General features: G+C 35.0%; 2 protein-coding genes across 3 annotated transcripts; one reads left to right on the top strand and one right to left on the bottom strand.

Moving 5' to 3' along the window:
- The first annotated feature begins 2,367 nt into the window (after window positions 1-2,367).
- LOC134237468 (uncharacterized) lies at window positions 2,368-10,531 on the top strand. Of its 2 annotated transcripts, none has more exons than XM_062719557.1 (10): window positions 2,368-2,391; window positions 2,789-3,887; window positions 4,859-4,934; window positions 5,593-5,622; window positions 6,923-7,045; window positions 7,870-7,970; window positions 8,489-8,594; window positions 8,768-8,941; window positions 9,194-9,354; window positions 10,329-10,531. In XM_062719557.1, exons 2-10 carry the CDS (start codon window positions 3,078-3,080, stop codon window positions 10,425-10,427), a joined length of 1,680 nt encoding a protein of 559 aa, XP_062575541.1. In that variant the 5' UTR covers window positions 2,368-2,391; window positions 2,789-3,077; the 3' UTR covers window positions 10,428-10,531. The 2 variants fall into 2 exon arrangements, with proteins under 2 accessions (XP_062575541.1, XP_062575540.1); XM_062719556.1 differs by having other exon boundaries at window positions 4,859-5,060.
- A 572-nt stretch (window positions 10,532-11,103) lies between these two features.
- LOC134237471 (3'-5' exoribonuclease 1-like) lies at window positions 11,104-21,513 on the bottom strand. The gene is made up of 6 exons (XM_062719560.1): window positions 21,386-21,513; window positions 20,615-20,778; window positions 18,872-19,082; window positions 15,280-15,363; window positions 12,248-12,357; window positions 11,104-11,712 (listed from the first exon to the last, which is right to left on the bottom strand). Exons 1-6 carry the CDS (start codon window positions 21,464-21,466, stop codon window positions 11,262-11,264), a joined length of 1,101 nt encoding a protein of 366 aa, XP_062575544.1. The 5' UTR covers window positions 21,467-21,513; the 3' UTR covers window positions 11,104-11,261.
- Window positions 21,514-21,864: the final 351 nt, after the last annotated feature.

Raw genomic sequence — 21,864 nt, 5'->3', positions numbered from 1 at the left:
CACCCTACCCCCAGGGGTCATGATTTGAACAAACTTGAATCTACACTACCTGAAGATGATTCCACATGTGTTTCATCTTTCCTGTCTCAATGGTTCTTGAGAAGAAGATTTTTCCTATATATTCCTATGTAAAACTTTGATTGGCCATTTTGGCCCCACCCTACCCCCGGGGGTCATGATTTGAACAAACTTAAATCTACACTACGTGAGGATGATTCCACATGAGTTTCATCTTTCCTGGCCCAGTGGTTCTTGAGAAGAAGATTTTTTTTTTAATTTCCTGTATCTTCCTGTGTAAAAATTTGATTGACCATATTGGCCCCACCCTACCCCCGGGGGTCATGATTTGAACAAACTTGAATTTACACTACCTGAGGATGATTCCACATGAGTTTCATCTTTCCTGGCCCAGTGGTTCTTGAGAAGAAGATTTTTAAAGATTTTTCCTATATATTCCTAAGTAAAACTTTGATCGGCCATTTTGGCCCCACCCTACAACTGGGGGTCATGATTTGAACAAATTTGAATCTACACCACCTGAGGATGATTCCACATGAGTTTCATCTTTCCTAGCTCAGTGGTTCTTGAGAAGAAGATTTTTAAAGATTTTTCCTATATATTCCTCTGTAAAACTTTGATCGGCCATTTTGGCCCCACCCTACCCCCAGGGGTCATGATTTGAGCAAGCTTGCATTTACACTACCTGAGGATGATTCCACATGAGTTTCATCTTTCCTGGCCTAGTGGTTCTTGAGAAGAAGATTTTTAAAGATTTTTTCCTATATATTCCTATGTAAAACTTTGATCGGCCATTTTGGCCCCACCCTACCCCCGGGGGTCATGATTTGAACAAACTTGAATCCTCACTATCTGAGGATGATTCCACATGAGTTTCATCTTTCCTGGCCCAGTGGTTCTTGAGAAGAAGATTTTTGAAAAATGCCATTAATTTTTCTCTAATTTATAATTATCTCCCCTTGGAAAAGGGCGTGGCCCTTCATTTGAACAAACCTGAATCCCCTTTACCCAAGGATACTTTGTGGCAAGTTTGGTTGAAATTGGCCCAGCGGTTCTTGAGAAGAAGATGAAAATGTGAAAAGTTTACAACAACGACAACGACAACGACAACGACGACAACGACAGACAACGGACAAATTTTGATCAGAAAAGCTCACTTGAGCCTTTGGCTCAGGTGAGCTAAAAAGTTTTCTTCAAACTACCTCAAAAATGCGATGAGCATAAATTTATCGATAAATTACTAAGGATATCGATAAAAATATCGATGTCGATTTCATATTGTCTTTGATGGTGTACTGCATTTGTAATACTGACCAGAAGGTTACATGGCTCAACACTAACAATATCTTTGTCAATGGTGATTTCCTTAAAGAAATAGCGTTGCTTTGAAGCTGATTTTAGTCAATTTGCAGGAATTATTTCAACAATTTACTATTATTTTTTTAGCGACTGCATTAAGTCTAAATAGACACGACTTACAAGTGATTACATGTAGCTGGATTTGAATCCACAATAAACTTAGTGTTACTTGACGCTCTCCATAGTACATATAGGTAAATGCGACTATAGTTGACACAAAGTGGTGTCAGGACAATTCATCAGGAAAGTGGAAATCATTAGTACTAATTTATGATGAATAATTAGTCAGTGACGCCATGCATACAGTTATACTTGTAAAAAACAATAAAACAATTAAAACCAAGAACAAACGTACCTATTAGCAAGAAGAAGGAAGGAAACAGCATTTTAGCAATCTTCTATAGAAAAATATTGTTTTGAAAAGAATAAAATTCGTGGGTTTTATCACTTTCTTATTTAAATTGTGCATAGAGTCCCAACCCACTTACTTTTCATACACATCCTCCAACCCCACCCCCTACCCCCAAAACAAAAACAATGATCCTTTACTAGTATATACGTACATTTACAGAACAGATATAACGTTATCACACGCCCTGAACAGGTGTCATTAAGAATAAACAAAAAATCGGAGAATCGTCCGCTGACATTTTCTTTTACTTGTTTTAAATATCAAAAGCCTAAACATTACGTCACGCAGATTTTTAACAAGAGACAGGGTTTTCTAATTAATGCGCGCAACGCTTTATGTTTGCGGATTTGGGATTTAGGTTGGAATTTATCAATTTATCACAAAAGGTGAACCAATTAATAAAATAAAAAATACGCCTTTTATTTCATGACTTTTATGTGAACAGAAAAAGATTGAAATTATGCATTAATTTTAGTAAATAGTTGAACGCGTGTTTGTATTAGATGGACTTTTATATTAAGAACATCCTATCTTTCTTGTTTTTCTCTCGAAAAAATGAATGTTTCGTTCAGGATTTAAACGTCCTGTAAAGTATTGCCAAGGTTAGTAAGAAGTATTTGCAAACCTAAAAAAATATACATTTGATAATTAGTTATGCTTAATTTGTCTCTTTGAAGAAGGAAAAAAAATAATAACATTTTACATAAACTGTTTTATTACTGAAATGCATTATATTCGATCAAAATAAAATTTCCCACTGCATGATTTTACATTTTATTTGTTTATAATTAACGTGTGTTGTTCGACCTCTGATTGCTTAAAAAACTAAACCTATGTCCACATACGTATTTTTCAATCATGACATCAAAAGACAAAAGGGGAACATGAAGATCGATTTCAATCAGCGCGACTGACACGAAATCAACAACATAAGGTACGGGTCATACAAGAACGAAAAACTTTAAAATTCACGTTATTTTTCTTTGCTTTCATTTATAGAATCTCCAACAGAAGAATAGAGGAAAAGGCCGTTATTTCTAGATATAGGGCCGTCGTTTCCGCGTTGTGATATTTGCCAACAGAAGGAGGGAAAAAAGAGCATAATAAAATACACAGGAAGACATCCATTATACAAGTGGTGGGTTTTTTATTGAGGACATTATAATGGTGATGTGATGCCTGCTTCAACGAAAATCTAATATTCATTTGGTAGGAAACTGTTCTATTCAAATAATCAGGATTAGAATAAAGTGGGGGAAATTAACTTTAAACATATTTTTCGTTCAAGATGGATTTTAAGTTTGCGGTGGTTATACTTGTTATACTTGCATGTTGTAACGTTGGAGTACTCGGACAAATGCTGATAAGAGGCATGCCGACTGTGAGCAACCTACCAGTATCCCAAAACAGGGGAACACTGCCCCCTACCGGTGGTTCTTCCGTAAATGGAGTTCCCGTACCCCCTAGTGGTGTCATACCTCCGCCAAGCAACTCATTTACAGCAGCCCCAAGTCAGTCTCCCACTCAACCACCACCATGGCTCTCAGCTCAAAATGGCGGAAATATTCCCGCCATGCCTACAGCGCCACCTAGATCTACTCCTACTATCACTTTTGTTTCTGTGTCTGGATCTTTTCCTTCTGTTTCAATTCCAGACAATGGATTTGATGATCATTACGTCACAATCAAATCGATGTTCGATACTTATTACCCCAATGTGCCGCCTCTTCGGAGGGCCGAGAATAGACCGACTCTACAAATTTTCCAAGGGAATACTGGAGTAGCGGGAACGGCTGTCGTGTCCGACGATCCGTCAACTATATACGTGCAATACGCTCTGCCGCAACAAAACGCATTGGCATATTTACCCTTCACGAGTGACAATTCCAGGAGACTTTCATACCCAGAAAAGCCAATTTATTTGCCATACCCTCAGTTAGCTGTGCGTATTCCCACCACGGGGGAAATTTTTCCGGTCTATATACCGTTCCAACCCAACGAAAATCGACGGAAAGGAGAGGAACCGGAAATGTTCATACCATCCATTGTCCCCGGAAGTAATCTACCACTGTACGAGGCAGCAGTACCAGCCCTTCCGGTTTGTACATTTTGAGTACCCATATCCCACTCCACCCATCACCAACCCCCTCCCCAATATTACAGTTGTATACAAAAAAATTTATATGATTTTGAGCGATTTAAAACTGCATTATGCCATATCATTGAATTTTGCTTAAAAGTATATACTAGTTTTAGGAAATATCGCTTTTTAAAATCAGAGTTGTGGTCAAGGAAAACTAGTATCAAATTTATCTTAATTACCGGTTTATGATCAATATGAGTAAAATTAATTAGACATATTAAGCGTGTGAAATAACTTCTTGCATTGTAATATATTTCCAAGATTTATAAATTATTATAGGGCACTGGCAATTACTGTCGCACAACGTATGTACAACATGGCCATATTCTGGTATGACCGATTGAAAAAAAAATTAACTGTCTTTCCGTCAATGAATACAAGTAACGGTGGTCATGTCTTTTATGTCAAAAGCGCGTGACCATGTCATAAAACAATTATTTGTGTTATAGCTTTATGTACCACACCTGTCCTCTGTTAATATGCAATAAATATATGTAGGTTTTTCTGGCTAATATGGCATGACACCATGTTAAGGTCAAGATCTGAGAAAATACCTGTAATTTACCTGTAATTACTATTTTCAGGTCGTGATTTATGTTTGTTTTTTAAAAACACTATCTCTTCAAAAATGGTAATTGTAAGGATAACTTTTTTTGCGAAAAGCGTGGGGAGGGGGGGGGGGGAGGGCTGGAGCTTTTATAATATTTTGGATGAAAATAAAAAATGAAATGGATAACGTTAATGTTTACTTAATGAATAATGTTGATTTCTAGTAAATGTTGATTTCTAGTAATGGATAATGTTGATTTATGGTATATAATGTATAGATGCAAAGTCTCCTTGGAAACTTTTGACGCATATATGAGTGTTGAATTTTGATCCAAGTTTTCTTTGATAAAATATTTCTTTTTTTTGCTATACTGCAGACCAGTGTCTCAACAAATGCTCAGCTTCGAAGTGAAACTAACAATGGAAACTTACCCACGCAGCAACCTAATTCCGGTACGAGCTCCCAGCAACAAACAACAAACCCTCAAGCAACCTCGGATGTAAAGGTTGCAGAGCAACAAAAAGTTCCCCCTCAGAAACCTGGCCCCGAATCTAGTAACCTAGTGATGTCTATAGACGGTAACGCATTCGAATGAAAGAGACTATTTTTACACAAATGATTTTAAGTATTGGAAGAGATTTAAAAAAAATTCAAATTGCAAGTAAACAATAGTTGCTTCATATATTGAGAGGTGAATTTAAAGAATGCTCAATCATATAAAGGGCTAATATTGGAGCTATATAGAGTTGATTTAAAAACCTAAAAATTGGAGGCAAATATACCAAAATACCCGGTAGTAAATGTTCTTATATTTTTAGACTGTCTTTCCCAACTGGCGTACAAATTAATTTATTCTCTCAAAACCACGTAAAGGGTATATGAGGTACAGAAACATATATAAAACATATACATATACACATATACAGATACTCAATATTGGTCGATTTCAGTTCTTTTCTCCTAGAATTATGAGAAAGGGACTGGAGAGGGGGGATTTTGTCCACTACCAAGGTATTAACTTATAATTATATGACGATAAAAAAGATGATCAATGCAACATATTGAGTTATGCACTTTTATGTTAAATACTGTCTTAATTTTGCATTTCAGGTCAATCTCCGAAATGGACCGACCTACGAAGTAAGTATAAGTATATATAAACATATGGTACATGTAGAGAGAAAACTCGAAGGAAGAATTTATCCTGTTTTCTGTTTGCTTCAAAGAAATGTGCATTTTATAACTTTATTAAAAGGCACTCATTAGCGTAAAAAATATAACAATTAAATAATAAACAAAATACTCTTATTTTCAACATTAATTTTATAAAGCATTGGCCTATAATATGTTGAACTTTGGTCCATAAAGAACTAACATAAGGCCAGCTTTAAATTAATATTTGCTTTCCCACTCCCGACTAGGAATCATACGTTTGAGTTGGTAGGTAGGTAAGAAAATTATTTTTCTCAGACAACTTCAATGATAAATTTTTATATTTTCCAAAAAAAAAAAAATTACAAAATTAATTTATGAATAATTAATATAAATAAATAATTAATTAAAAAGTCTTGAGTTGGGCCTTTTTAGTCAGTCGGTCGGGACAGGGCAACCACAATATTTTTTAAAGATGGCCTAACAACCAAAATATTATACGACATTTATATGATTTACTTACAAGCGGATGTTTGTGGGTTTTTTTAAATGTCAATCTCCGGGAAATATCACATTCGGTCAACAGGTTATTAATGTCAAGGACAATTTAAAGAAAATAAGTCTATTGTATTTCAGTAATGGGAAACTGAGTTTTTAGAAAGGAATTGGGGTCGTATTACTAAGGGTTGGAGTAGAGGGGGGGGGGGTATCAAACAACTATCCTTTGAACTGAAGAATATATACTTTTAATGAATTACTGTTAAGTAGCTGTTAAAATTCGGATTTATGGAAAATGTGCTCTATATTACCCCAAATCTCAGCTACCTTTCTGCAATCATTCTTAAAAATCTACACAACTTTTAAACTTTTTATTGGACATAATTGTGTAATTTGAATGAAAATTAAAATCAAAACTGTTAAAATTATTCATAGTAGATATTACTTTATCAGTGAGTATAGTTGTTTTCAAATTAAAAAAAAAATCGTATCTTCTCATCTTTAAGTCGAGGGCTGGGAGTTTTGGCCATTTTAAAACTATATTAATCCCCTAATCCCCTGTAAGAAGAACTCCATATGAAGATAGTTTATAAAATTAAAATTAAAATGTATGAAATTCTTGTTTGCTAAATGACAGTTGACAACTTACATGTAATATATCATATCTTAAAAATTAAGTTTTATCTGATGGTTAATTTTTTTTACCCCCAGCCTCCTTAATATTTCAAATTTTAAAATATTTTTTTAAAATGTCCTACTTTGTATTCCTAATTTTCTTCATTTCTCCTAGTAACTTGGGACTACAACTCTACAAGTCCAAGCTTCAACACAAACCCTGCTGCTTTTGCACAACTTCCATTAAGAGAATCTGACGCCATTTTAGAGGGATTCACAATGCTGACTGACTGTTCAGGTAATTCGATCAAACGATCAAATTTTAATTTCTTTATTCATTGAATTAGAGTTAAAATCTAGTAAGAATAGTACTGTTTACATGCTTTGAGAATACAATATTTTTAGGAATCTACAATATATCCTAACCACCCCCCCCCAAAAAAAAGTTACAGCACTACCGATAAATTAAATTTTAAAAAATATTACATCAGAGTCATCACTTGGAGAAAACTTGAATCCATTATCAATCAAATTTAACATATGTCTCATAAACAATGCAAACAATATAGAGATAACATGCAACAGAATTGAGATTAAAAGTTAACCTGTTTGATTAACTGTGCCGATAGGAACGACGTTTCAATCAACATTTATTGATTGATTTATTGTGACATTTCCTGCTTACAAAACGATTCATCAAATGACGAATTTGTAAACACCCATCGTTTGATTTATTACACGGTAAATACTCATTGATGAAAGAAAAGAATGTTATTTAACGCAATATACTACAGTCAATCCTCGTTACCTCGAACTCAATTGGGCAAAAAAAAAAAAAATTCCGAGGTATTCAAGGATTCAAAATTTCCAAGGTAAAATTACTGGTAGATTAAGAGACTAGGACTTCTATCACTTTCAAATTGATATATATATATATCCAAAGTATCCGAGAAATCAGTGTTCAATATATATACACTGAAGGTCAACTCTAAAGGTCGAGGTATATTTGTGAAATATTTTGCTGTAAAATCTAAAAACGATATACCAAGTTTAGATGCACTCCATTAAATTTAATTATTTAAAATTAAGCTCCTCAATGAAGATATTTTTTGTAAATTTCAGGATCAGTCAACTTTATTGGTAAGCGCTATTGGAGAAACAACGACCCCGCTGTTATACTTATTTACGATTCCCAAGGCCTTATCGCGGGACTTCAAACAGGGGTAAGGGTAGCTGAAACAATGTAGTGTAGATAGTGGCTAACTTTGGGATAGTGGCTAACTTTTTTCAAGACCAACTTTCTTTAAATTCAAACTTTTTGGGGTAAATTTCCTTTATAACACTACACTGTGCTGAAATGTGGGGGGGCCAACCTTCCTTTCAGTATACATTTCCTGTAGTAAAGGTAATGTCGGGAGAAAAAGTGGGGGGGCCAGGCCCCCCCTGATACTACGTGCCTGTTTTAATCGGAGAGGGCTACATTGTTACAGCTACGTTGAGAGCTATGTACAAGAAATAGATGCACCAGATATTGAAGGTCTCTGCTCAAAGTCAAAATTAAACACTATGTACAGCATTATAGAATATTTAATAATATATTGTGTATTTATAGTTTCTTTGAAACTGCCGAAAGAAAAAATAAGAATTGAGGTCAAAGTCACCGAAAGAGAAGGATAAGGTCATAAAAATATGATACAGTTGGATTATTCTCAGATATATTTTTAAATTTTCATGTTTGTAGATCCCAGATAATTTGTCCAATGGCTATCCCACGAGAAATCTGAAGCCCCGCCCTTTTGTCCAGGAAGGAAATTTACTCTTCGTTACGGCATACTTCATGGAACCTTGTAAGATTTTGAAATATTTTAAAAGAAATTTTAAAATATGCCAAAATTTTACACAATTTTGATGAAAAAATTCACCATATATTATAGTGAATACATGTATGTAAACTACCTTACATAAAGGGATTGGACATGCTTTTGACAGTTGTGTACAAATATTGTACTTTCTGCTACAGCCAAAATATGTGCCTCTACGAGAACCGAGAGACAGCTGGTATCTGAGGGGATAGGAACAGGACTGTATTTCCAGAATGGACCAGATCCCATGTCTGATTCTGTGCCTGTACCAATAGACGAAACTACCATTCAGGAGACCCTCTGGGGTCAGGGACAGTGTATGTCCAGATTAGGTAGGTCATATCTTCCAAATTGGGGTGGGGAAGGGCGGGGGGGGGGGGGGGGGATTCCACAAATCATAACACTGTGTAAAACCTAGTTTTTATAACGAATATTTCACATCGACAGTTGTTTTTCGAAATAATTTTCTATGCATGCATAGAACTGTGATAAACTTAGCTATGAAGTATTCCATTTTATTTTGTTTTTCTCAATGATGAAAGTACAAAGATGCAAGTAAACGATCCTTTATTTGATGTTGCTAGGTAACCAGTATCATTTCAATGTCCGACGAGATATGTACTGTGAGGAAATGGCGCCATTTTACTTGATGTATGACAGGGGTAAACTGGTGGCCTTTGCCTGGTTCTTTGTGTCTGACATACAGTCACCAGTATTTGAGAAAATCCCACCATCGATGTATTCAGTAAGATACTAATCAACTACACATGTATATACACAATGACATAAGTGTATCAACTAATCAATTACGTATTGACGTATGTTAGAACAATTCTCTGTTAACCTTGGACTTTCAGTAAGGTGTGGTATTCTTGACGTTATATAATCAGTGTCTGAAATTTACACAGCCTTTTATTCCCTGTTGAAATATAAACGGGATTGAAATTCCGTTGAAGCAAATATTAAATAACAGTGTCTCAAATGGCTAGGAGGAGAGGCTTTAGTCATCTCATTTTTGTCAACAATAATTTAAAATATGTAGCACTGAGAATGTCACACCTTACTGAAAGTCCAAGGATGACAGAGAATAGCACTAATGACCTAAGATCAATCTGAACACCACTCTGCCTTTCTCATCAAGTTGAGAATTTCTCGACTTGATAAAAAATTTGGGTGATCGAGAGATGTTCCGATTGACTATCAGATACTGAGTATGACATGTCAATGATGTAATATGTTTACTTAATGGCATATAACCAACTCTACAGTCTATGACATATGTTAATGACATATTATGATTAAGGCATATCACTGCGTAAACAGTTTTTCAAGTCCTAATACTGTACATCAATTTTATTTGCAAGGACTTTATTTTTGCGTAATTACGCAACACAATGCATTTGCGAAAATTTAATTCTTGCATATAAAAGTATTCCTTACGATTATATAGAGCAATAACAACTATTCGTGAAAATTATTCCTTACGATTATATAGAGCAATAACAACTATTCATGAAAATTATGTCTCGCTTACAAAGAGTCAATGACCATCTCGCCAAAATAAGGTGTTGCGAAAATTTAGTGATCTACAGTATTTTTATCATGGAAGTATTTTATTTGTCGATTTCAAGAATTATTATTGTCTTAAAGCCCTATCGTAGGGCAAGATATAGATAAAATATGTGGAGGTTAATCTAATTTTTTCATTTTAATTTTCAGAAAATGTTCCAAACAGTACCAGAATGTTTATACAACATGGGCCAAGTGACTACACTTCACGTATTCCTGACAAATCAATACAATGAAATAAGTTGTTGAGCAACTGGAATAAAACAATTATATATTTAAACCTTTGGATGTTACTTTGAAGGAAGATAGTAAACATGTACCATGTACAGGCATATTAATAAAAAATTAAGATAAAAAGTATTATATTTTCAGTTCCAAATTTGAAATTTGTGCACATGTGTCGAAATTACAGTTAAGATTATCCTGTAAAACAACCTTACATGTTCATGTGCCTCAGTAAATTGTTTTCCTATGATGTATTTTGCCTCGGTCCTTGGAGTTATTCCCCTTGGCCATTATCTTGTAGAGCAAAGTAGTGAATTTTTCCCTTTGAGCAACCAATTTTAAACATGCATGCCAGAAATCTATGGGGGAAAATATTTACAGTCTGTAATTATGAATTAAAAGAGACTTAAACAAAACTATATTCATAAGATAAACATTGTTATCTTTACCTCAGTACCCAGTATGACAAATTAAACATGATTGATTAATGAAGGGATCAGCGAATGTTGACCTACAATATGACGGCCATATGATTCCATAGAATAACTTATTTGGGGGTGTGATGAGGGGGTGTTCTGCACTCTAAAGTGAGGTAGGGCCCTCAACTTCCCCTTCAGCAGGTTGGATCTAATGTGGGATTTCCTGGGTGAAAAGTGACAAAACAAATGAAGCATAAGGACAAAAACAACATCATGCTATGTAACATTTGACTTCCTTTATGTAATGTAAATGTATTGCACAGCCTGTTCCACTGTGTTCCATGACACTGTCAACTTGATGTTCAACATTTCATGTTAGACAACCAATTGACACAACATGAACAACTTCATTTTTTAATTTCTAGCACTAAAAGTCCATTTATGCTGACTGTAATTTGTGGTATTCTAATAAATCTTGATTCTCTTCGACAAAGTTCTGTGACTCTAACTTGAGTGCCTCTAGTCTCTGTTCAATTTCCTCCCTGGACCTAATTTTACCTTCACCGCCCCGAGATCCATTTTCTCTGGACCCCTTGGGCCCGGGCGGAGGTTGTGCCACGTGCAGGAATTCATTTTTCACCAAATCACACCCATCCTCCAGAAGCTGAATAGCAATCTTGGCTATGTTCCTTGAATCATGGAGTCCACAATGTTGTGTGCCTTCAAACTTCAGTCCTAGATTTATCAACATTTCTTCCAGATTCATACGTTTACATGAGTAGTGACTTGAATACACTTTACGAATGTTTATCCACTTTTTCCCCCAGTGAGGGAATGGTATCTTGCTCAAGTTACACTGCATTTGAAGAAAGCGACTCATATCCCATGGTCTGTTAAAAAATAAGTAATACACCTCAGAATTCATTTTATCATAACTTTATAAGGTACAATTAATTTTCAAGACTAAATTTTATAAAATTTGATTCATTTGACCTGTAATAAAAATGTTGACAGTCATGTCTTCCTTTATTTTTTGCTTTGAAATGGCATATGCTTTACCGATCTAGCCTTTTAAAGTTTAAATTACATTACATGTAAATTTAAACCAGAAAAATATATTCAATGACTTCATATTCATGTATTTTAAAGTAAATATATGTAATACAATGAAACCTGTCCAATCCATCAATTCATCTGTGGGTTAAAAATTAGACCAGTTTTCATGTAACAGAATATATGGATGAATGAGGTGAAATTTATTTAGCATGTCAGATGGTGAAAGAACTGTTACACAAAATAACTACATGACTGAAATCCTGGATCCACTACTGCATTTCTATACAAACTCAAATCAAATCCAAGAGAAGATACTTTATCCATGCACATCTCTGATTCACAAACAATATAGTTGCTATGGTAACTTACCCATCAGTAACTATGGCAAACGTATGATGTATTCCTAGGTGGTGACTAGTCATCCATGACTGCATTCTGTCAAGGACAGCTGGAAATTCATCTGATTTATCCACAAGTCCCTGGAAATAGAAAATAAATTCAGTGAGGTGAGCCATAACCTTTATGGCATGGACCCTATCTTATGGCATGGACCCTATATTATCTTTCTGTGGTACATGTACATTTTTCTTCCTCTTGATTATGATGTTAAGACAAATTGGCTAATTATTGAGAATTAATTTAAATTATTTTATACCATTTGCAGCATGTAAAAAGAAAAATATTTTCCTTCAAATTTTCTTAGAAAAGAACCTTGAAAATCTTGAGAAAACTATACATGTACTTTCACTCATTGGATCACTCACTCAGCCACCCACTAACCCTAACTAAAAAGAGATTGCTATAATTATATCCCCTCAGAGTTCATTATGAAGGATAAAAAATCTCTTTGGTTTGCTTATGAACCTTGTGAAACTTTTGCTTTTGTGCCCAAAAATAATTTTGAATTGACTGGTGATATTTCGGTCTGATTGCACATAATTAACAATTTCCTAAAAGAAGCCTCAACAAGAACAAACTGTTTCTGAAAGACCTATTTAACCAAATACTTTGATAAGTTTTGAAATAATTCACAATTCACTCTAAACTTGCACATCATTTGAACAGAAAAAAAAAAAACAAGAGGCCCATGGGCCTTATAGGTCACCTGATTATCATGTAACAACTTTCCAACAATTGAATTTGGTTCGTGTTTTAAACCAGAGGCCATGAAATTCTGAAAATTTGGAAAGAGGCACCATTGCTTATCATAATTATAAACTAAGCATGCGTACTCTATTTACTTAATACCAAGAGGTAGATCAGAATAACAAAGGGAAAATGCACTTCCACTTTATACCCAGTTATGCACCCAGAAGGAACCACTGACCCTGGGGCCACATATGTCAAAATTTTGGAAATTTTATCATGATTTTTATTTCATCGTTAATGGTTGATTAATACCAAAGAGTACACTTCAAAGCATTAATTTATTTTCAGACTATCTACCCCCCCCCCACCTCTACCCCTGACCCAGGGGGCAGGAAATTAACCATTTTGCTAGATGCACCTTACTTTATCATAAATATATAAACTTGGATCATTAGCATAATACCCAGGAGCAAAGAAAACAACTTTCAAAGAATGAATGTATTTTCAATCTATAATCAAAAGAGCCCCACCACCCCCCCTTACACCAAATGGCAAAACCCTGAAACAACGGCCATGAAATTCACAAATTTGAATGAGGCATTATAACTTTATACTAAGTTAGTTTACTTAATACCCAGAAGCAGAGAAGACAATTTTGAATTGTCACTATATAATCAATTTAATTTTCACTATATAATCAATAGAGCCCCACCCTAACAACAGAACCCCTGACCTTGGTGTCATAATATTCACCAAGGCATTCTTTCGTATTTTCTTAGTTAATTCATTTAATACCCAGTAGCAGAGAAGATTTTCAAAGATTTAATGCAATTTCACTATATAATCAATAGAGCCCCACCCTAGCACCAGAACCCCTGACCCTGGGGCCATAAAATTCACAATTTTGGAAGAGGCACTATTGCTCATCATAACTATGTACCTAGTTTACTTAATACCCAGGAGCAGAGAAGAAGATTTTCAAAAATTTTATGCATTTTCACTATATAATCAATAGAGCCCTGCCCCAACACCATAACCCCTGACCCTGAGGCCATAAAATTCACAATTTTGGAAGAGGCACTCTTGCTCATCATAACTATGTACTTAGTTAGTTTTTAATTCCCAGGAGCAGAGAAGAAGATTTTCAAAGATTTAATGCATTTTCACTATATAATCAATAGAACCCCGCCCTACCACCAAAGCCCCTGACCCTGGGGCCATAAAATTCACAATTTTGGAAGAGGCACTATTTCTCATCATAACTATGTACTTAGTTAGTTTATTTAATACCCAGGAGCAGAGGAGACGATTTTCAAAGATTTAATGCATTTTCACTATATAATCAATAGAGCCCTGCCCCAACACCATAACCCCTGACCCTGAGGCCATAAAATTCACAATTTTGGAAGAGGCACTCTTGCTCATCATAACTATGTACTTAGTTAGTTTTTAATTCCCAGGAGCAGAGAAGAAGATTTTCAAAGATTTAATGCATTTTCACTATATAATCAATAGAACCCCGCCCTACCACCAAAGCCCCTGACCCTGGGGCCATAAAATTCACAATTTTGGAAGAGGCACTATTTCTCATCATAACTATGTACTTAGTTAGTTTATTTAATACCCAGGAGCAGAGGAGACGATTTTCAAAGATTTAATGCATTTTCACTATATAATCAATAGAGCCCCGCCCTAACAGCAGAACCCCTGACCCTGGGGTCATGAATTTCACAATTTTGGAAGAGGCACTCTTGCTCATCATAATTATTTACTTAATTAGTTTATTTAATACCCAGGAGCAGAGAAGAAGGTTTTCAAAGATTTAATGCATTTTCACTATATAATCAATAGAGCCCTGCCCTAGCACTAGAACCCCTGACCCTGGGGTCATGAATTTCACAATTTTGGTAGAGGACTCAATGCTCATTACATGCACACCAACAGTTTGCCTGCTTAATGTCCAGGAGTAAAGAAGAAGATTTTTAAAGATTTCATTAATTTAAGTGGTTTTGGCCCCACCCCTCAGGTCCCAGGGGGGCAGGGATCAATTCACAATTTCTGTTCCCCTTTACCCATATATGCTGTATATCAAATTTGGTTGAAATTGGTTCAGTGGTTTCATAGAAGTTGAAAATTTTCAAATGTTAACACACGATGGATGACGGACGTCGCACGACGACGGACGAAAACGGATAGCAATAGGTCACCTGAGTGACTCAGGTGACCTAAAAATGCAAAAGATATAATGTGTATTAGTGCCATAGTATCATTTTTGCCCCCCCCCCCCAACAATCAAATGTCTTCAAACAAACCTGTGAAATTCCAGTAAGACTACTGCAAAATTCTGTTAATCTTGGATTAAGAACAGGTTTACAGTATTCATGAAATTCATCAACCTTTAAAAAAAAAAAGAAGAAATGTTGACATTTGCAACCAGCAAATCAAAATCAGCTGCTACGACATCGTCTCAAGCCATGGTCCAGAGTCCACACATAGCTCTCTCCTACCCGTGGTTGCTTGATCACAAAAAGTGTCGTAATCTTGAATGTTTACGCCTCTCTATTGTGACGTCATATTCAGTCAATGACAAGTTTTGTTTCCATAGCAACTGAAATCAACAAATGACATCAGCAGTATACAAGAAATATTTCGTACACTGCGATCGGATATTGAAAGTTTGTGACAAAGTTCATCATCCGACTATGCTTTACTCGCATTTGTCAATATTTTAATATGAACTACGAGAAATTCTCTTCTCATTTTACCTTGGCCAGAATGTGAGAGGACCGTACATAATGGCCGTGGTTTGTGATGGTGTTTCTGAGAACAACTGCAAGTACATAATGTTCCATTTTCTCTTAGGTCATATGGACTGGGTTGCACTGACTCAAAGCTGCTGTAAAATTTGTACCCGTGGTAAATCAATTTTTATTGCCAGAACTTTATTTTTAAGCAAGACAGTGTGATCACGAAAATTTCTCATATATACTCATGATACTAGTATTTAAGATTATATAGAACAACATTTACATTCAGTGTAATTTTCCTTATGAAATCCATTAGAAATCCACGACGTTCAAATTTCTATAACACACGCGAAACCTTGTCACCGCACGTTAGAATACACAGTAGGAACTACATCAGGGATCACTCTGGATTTTAATGTTGATGGGCCAATGGCCCATCAACATTAAAATCCATGGGTCATCCGCCGGGGGTATGGGGGCCGCGTTAGGCCCCCATTGGGGTCCAGGGGCAATGCCCCGGTAGGGGGTCCAGGGGGGAGAAGCTCCCTGGGAAAATTGATATTTCATGCTATTTTGTGATGAATTTCAAGTAAATTTGATGGGTCTTTGAGGGTTTTTAAATGCCATTTCTGACACAACCAATTTCAGTTTTTTAAAATAAAATGAATAATATTATGAATATAAAAGAAAGGTTTTTTCTTTAAATTTCATCTCAGTACTGAAAAATGTCATATTGGAGAATTGTTTCAGACTGGAGTTCATACAATAGAGTATTCAAAAAATTGATAAACAGAATACCTAAGTTAATTCCTCGCCCCTTTGATTTTATTGATTTAGTTCTCGAAAGTTGTTGAAGAGCTAAACTATAAAGGATGCTAACTTACATGCACATTTCTCTACTGAATAGACCTGGGGCAGTTGCAGATTAAATTTGGTTCAAATGGTAGGGACTGGTTTTGTATGCAAAGAACTCGGAGCAAAAAACTTAAATGAGAAACTTTTGATTTGTTTGGAAAACATTTTAGTCCCATCTGATCAAATTCCAACCACGGGTGCAAAGTTAGCCACTTGGACTGGAAATGACAAACATCGTTGCCGTTGACATCAGGAGTCTGGGAATGAAAAAGTTTCCATCGTTTTATTTGTAAAACAAACGAAAGCTTTCGTTGTTTTGGGTCAGTTGGCCCAATACCAATCTTCGCTTTGGAGGCATTTCGGGCAAGTGTCTGGATACACAATGAGTAACTTGTACTTGTTTTGTTTCGAAATAAATAATCAAAGTTTTAAGAAATATTAGAACATATTACATATTAATTAGTGGAGTATTACTTTCAAGTGTTTATTATTTAAATCATTACATATAATTTTAATAAATATAATTGACTCAGTATTCGGTAAAAAAAATTCTAGTAGCGTAATCTAAACGAAGGAAATATTCCATGTACAATTCCGATTTTAGTCTTGATCAATCAGACGCTCTGCTGGTGTAAAGAACATACGAGGCTACAAAGAGTCTGATTGAACGAGTAACAGTATGCTTAGATACGTCATGAATACAATCGGTCAGCTTGAAAACTGTCCTAAAAATAAAAATGCACCAATATCAGAGTTTCAACCCACAATTTTGCATCTTATAGCGCCATATCTGTAAGACATGCACCAGACTGACCCCTTTCTAATTTTTTAGTGCGCCATTTACAAATATTGAGCACCAATGGCGCAAAGGCGCAGCCCAAAGTGATCCCTGCTACATGCATTTTCAATACTCTAGGAACACCAAAATGTAAAATGTTTTATTTCAATTTAATGAAAAACTATAACCCTGAAAAATTAACGTAAAAATTAACGTAATGTGCATTATAAATTTTATTTGTCACTTTTTTTCCTCGCTATGTTTGCTTGCGATATTTAACTTTGCGACGTCATTTGAAGTCACAAACGGCTCTTACATCTATTCATCATGGCAGTTTTGAAGGGCGCTAAATTCACATTTAAGATTAACGAAATAAGCAATTATGAAAAAGGAAAATTAGAGAATGTAAATATAAGCATTGAATTCATATTTTTGGATGTCTTCGGTCTTATAACACACCTGGCCGTGCCGACAAATTGAATACCGCGCTAATGCACGGTATTCAATTTGTCGGCACGGCCAGGTGTGTTATAGGACCGAAGACATCCAAAAATATGAATTCAATGCTTAAATAACTACATTACATGAAAACTTTTTCTAGTTATTCTAATAAAGAGTGAGTAAATATCTCTCAAAAAATAAGGTTTTGGGATTTCCTGTCTATTAATAATCATGCAAAATGTGTTACATCACATCATAATCCAACATGACCAATAAAAAAACATGCAAATACTTTAGCAATTAAATTCGACAAATGAATTAATGTTTTGTAAACTGTGATTGAATGACGAAAAGTTTCATCAAAGATATTTTCTGACTGTGTGATTTACTAAAAAATTGGTAAATATCTTAATGAGCCAGGAAATTTTCTTGGGCCTAAAATAAAAATGTGTTTGCAACTGCTATTTGTTTGCAGTTGCCTATGAATCAACTGAAAATGCACCTGACCCAAAAACATTTTCAGCAATTTTGTATTTTTTTTTTAATTTCAAGCTTTCACGATATTAAAATTATGTAATTTTCTATTTTTGATTTTATCAATCAGTGGCTTATAAGAAGTGGAACTTACCTATGTTTAGTAGGCATGCTTTTATTATCTTACAGAAAAATGAAAACTTCAACTTTCTTTCCAAAAAAAACAATCTACCTAGTGTACCCACTCAAAAATATTTTGGTCGGCAACTGCAAACAAAGTTTTTTAAGCTTGGCCTCGTCTCATTCCACCACAGCCAGAATGGTGGAGGATTGTGCAATTTGGCTTTTGTTTGTGATGATGATTACCATGGAATCATCCTTGTTCATGTGGGGGGGGGGGGGGGGGGGACCAATGCCTGTGCATTTAGTGGGTCACCCTTGCCCACGAATTAACATCCCTTATACATCTATTTTATAAAAATATTGGCTCAGTGAACCTTCAGTATAATCAAGTAACTCTTGAAATTTTGTCCCTAGAGCAAGTAAAATTTTTCTTGCCCATAAACATTTGCCCCTAGATATCAAAATAATTCAACGGTATGTCCTTACTATTTCTCTGGTGTGGCAGTCTACTAAAACTGCTGGAAATTCAATTATCTCGTGGGTGTAATTATAGTTGTTCTCTTGGCATGTAGCTTCGAAGTCGATGACAATTACGTAATCATATGTACATTCCACTGGAGGCTTTATTTTAGCTTTCATCAATTTCCTCTGCTTGAAATGCATTTTCAGTCTTTTTTGTAGAATGTCTTTGGAACCTCTAAAATAAAGACCACATTGTCAAGATTATACGTTAAAGTCCAACGTAAATTTATATAATGATAATGACAATTAATATTTCTCTAAAATGAGGACATGCTACCAATATGCATGGTGGTCAATCAGAATTGAAATAGAGGAGTAAAGGAAAAAAGGAGGAGGATCTAGGTTTCCTCTCCTTATTAGAGACCTTTCACCATGTTAACTGTTAGACATATGAAGGAACTTATCATGCTAACTTCAGATATTTCTTCCCTCTTAGAGTGTAATTTCCAATACTAAGACAACAAGAGGCCCATGGGCCACATCGCTCACTTGAGCAATGTGGCAAGGAAAAAAGCAGAAATCAGTTTATTATTGAAAAGTTTAAACCCAATAGTGGTCCAAACCAATCCTGTAAACCGAGAGGGTATGATTTGAACAAACTTGAATCTACACTAACTAAGGATGCTTGCATATTTCTTTGACTACCTGTGGCTTAATTGCCCTTTACATTTGAACTTACATCGTGGCCCCGCCCTACCCCCCGGGGTCATGACTTGAACAAAACTGAATCTACACTACCTGAGGATGCTTCCATATGAATAGGACTAATTGTGGCTTTGCTATTCTTGAAAAGAAGATTTTTAAAGATTTTTTTCTACATGTTTCTATGTAAAACTTGGATTCCATGTTGTGGACCCGCCCTACCCCTGGGGGTCATGATTTGAACAAACCTGAATCTACACTACCTGAGGATGCTTCCATATAAATATGATCATTCATGCCTTTGCTATTCTTGAGAAGAAGATTTTTATAGAATTTTCCTAAATATTTCTGTGTAAAACTTTGATCGGCCATTGTGGCCCCGCCCTACTCCCCAGGGTCATGATTTGAACAGACTTGAATCTACACTACCTGAAAATGCTTCAAAATAAATCTGATCATTCATGCCTTTGCTATTCATGAGAAGAAGATTTTTAAAGAATTTTCATATATATTTCTATGTAAAACTTTGATCGGCCATTGTGGCCCTGCCCTACCCCTGGGGATCATGATTTGAACAAATTTGAAACTACACTACCTTAAGATGCTTCCGTATAAGTTTCATCTTTCCTGGAACAGTGGTTCTTGAAAAGATTTTTAAAACATACAATCAAATTCTCACTATTTCTCAATTATCTCCCCTTAAATAAGGGTGTGGCCCTTCATTTGAACAAACTTGAATCCCCATCACCTAAGGATACTTTTGCTAAGTTTGGTTGTAATTGGCCAGTGATTCTTGAGAAGAAGTCGAAAATGTTAAAAGTTAACGACGAAGACAACGACAGACAACGGGCAAATTTTGATCAGAAAAGCTCATTTGAGCCTTCTGCTCAGGTGAGCTAAAAATCTGTATAACATTCATGATAAATATTTCTCTTTTCATGACAGTTTTTTATACCTTTGTAATTGAAGATTCAGGGGTATATATATTTTTTGTCCTGTCCTTTTGCAGGAAAATGATAAATCACAAAATTAAAACCATCATGATTATTTGCAAATCTACAGTACCTTGCATCAAGTTTTAATTCCGCTAACTTGTCCTGTAGTTCCTTCACCGACATGCGATTAATCTCTCCATTTATTGCTGATAACTTTTTGTACACAGGGTCTACTTCACCCGCCTCATCCTTCTTAGCTTTCATTCTGTGAACTTTCTTAGGAGTTTCTCCACTCTGTGAATATCAAAAAATCCTGTCTCACGAGTGAAATAAATTCCATATTCAACTACATCTGTTTATTACATATAATAAAAAAAAAATTCTTTGATTTTTCCTTTGCCTCTGTCTTTTTGTAATACTGAGTCATAGGCTCGTGATGTCATACATGGACTTAGCAAATTTTGACAGTTTTATTCGATGTCAGAACGGTTTATTTATTTCCATCTATCTTATGTTAGGTCAAGGAAGATTTTTTTAAAGCAATCTTAGATATCGGAAGGGAAATTGTCAAATCAAGAGTTTTCCCACACTTCTGATATTCGTCACACTGTGACAGGATATCATTTTTATTCAATGAATAAATTACAGCATTTGATTTTCACGGGTAAAAATGTAATAAATCAAGCTACGTAGCTAAATAAGTGATTGTACCAGACCTGTTGTAAAGTTTGAACATGTTGAGGAAGTACTTCTACCTACTTTTACCTGTCGTTGAAAATAAAATTAAAAAATAATTAAAGAGCATTTTTAAATCAGGTCAGACATTGTTCATCATCTTACAATTTGTACTGTTTCTGATCTTGTGAACTTGATATAGTCTTTAGACTGGACCTGAACATACCTTATCGTCTGCTGCGATATCGCTTTTCGTTTCTTCGACCAATGACATTATCAGATCAATTCTTCTTAAACGTTTAAACATTGAAATAGGACCATAATCATGGCAAATTGACTAACATGACTGAGGTGCCCACAATAAAATGAATTTGCATGCCGCCTATATCCTTTTAAAAATATTCACTCATTCATTTCACCTTAAAAGTATTCAGTAAATAGTGTTCAATTTCTACTTCTTATTCAATATTTTAGAAAAATTTTCCATATCAATTGTGGTGCATTTAAAAATAATACATTTTATATTTTTTTTATGGTTGTAAGCGATAATAATGATATTTTGTAAAAAGTACTGAAATCAATTTTACGGAAAATCATTAAACTTAAAAAAACTTCATTTTCTTAAAAAATCATTCAGTTCTTTTGACTAATCATATAAACATTATTTAATTTTTAGATAGATTTATAAAGCCTTTCATAAAGGAC

The sequence above is a fragment of the Saccostrea cucullata genome, unplaced genomic scaffold (assembly GCF_032062105.1).
Source record: "Saccostrea cucullata isolate Sc308-1 unplaced genomic scaffold, CSIRO_AGI_Scuc_v1 ctg999, whole genome shotgun sequence".
NCBI lineage: Eukaryota > Metazoa > Mollusca > Bivalvia > Ostreida > Ostreidae > Saccostrea > Saccostrea cuccullata.
This window is presented reverse-complemented; position numbering and strand designations above follow the sequence as displayed.

Excerpts from the sequence above, each read along its gene's own strand:
- LOC134237468 (XM_062719556.1), top strand. The coding sequence starts at position 3,078 with ATGGATTTTAAGTTTGCGGTGGTTATACTTGTTATACTTGCATGTTGT. Across the intron at positions 3,888-4,858 it reads CAGCAGTACCAGCCCTTCCG|ACCAGTGTCTCAACAAATGC; the intron begins GTTTGTACATTT and ends GCTATACTGCAG. Across the intron at positions 5,061-5,592 it reads CCTAGTGATGTCTATAGACG|GTCAATCTCCGAAATGGACC; the intron begins GTAACGCATTCG and ends TTTGCATTTCAG.
- LOC134237471 (XM_062719560.1), bottom strand. The coding sequence starts at position 21,466 with ATGTTTAAACGTTTAAGAAGAATTGATCTGATAATGTCATTGGTCGAA. Across the intron at positions 12,358-15,279 it reads GTCTTACTGGAATTTCACAG|GGACTTGTGGATAAATCAGA; the intron begins GTTTGTTTGAAG and ends TTCTATTTCCAG. Across the intron at positions 11,713-12,247 it reads TTTGCCATAGTTACTGATGG|ACCATGGGATATGAGTCGCT; the intron begins GTAAGTTACCAT and ends ATTTTTTAACAG.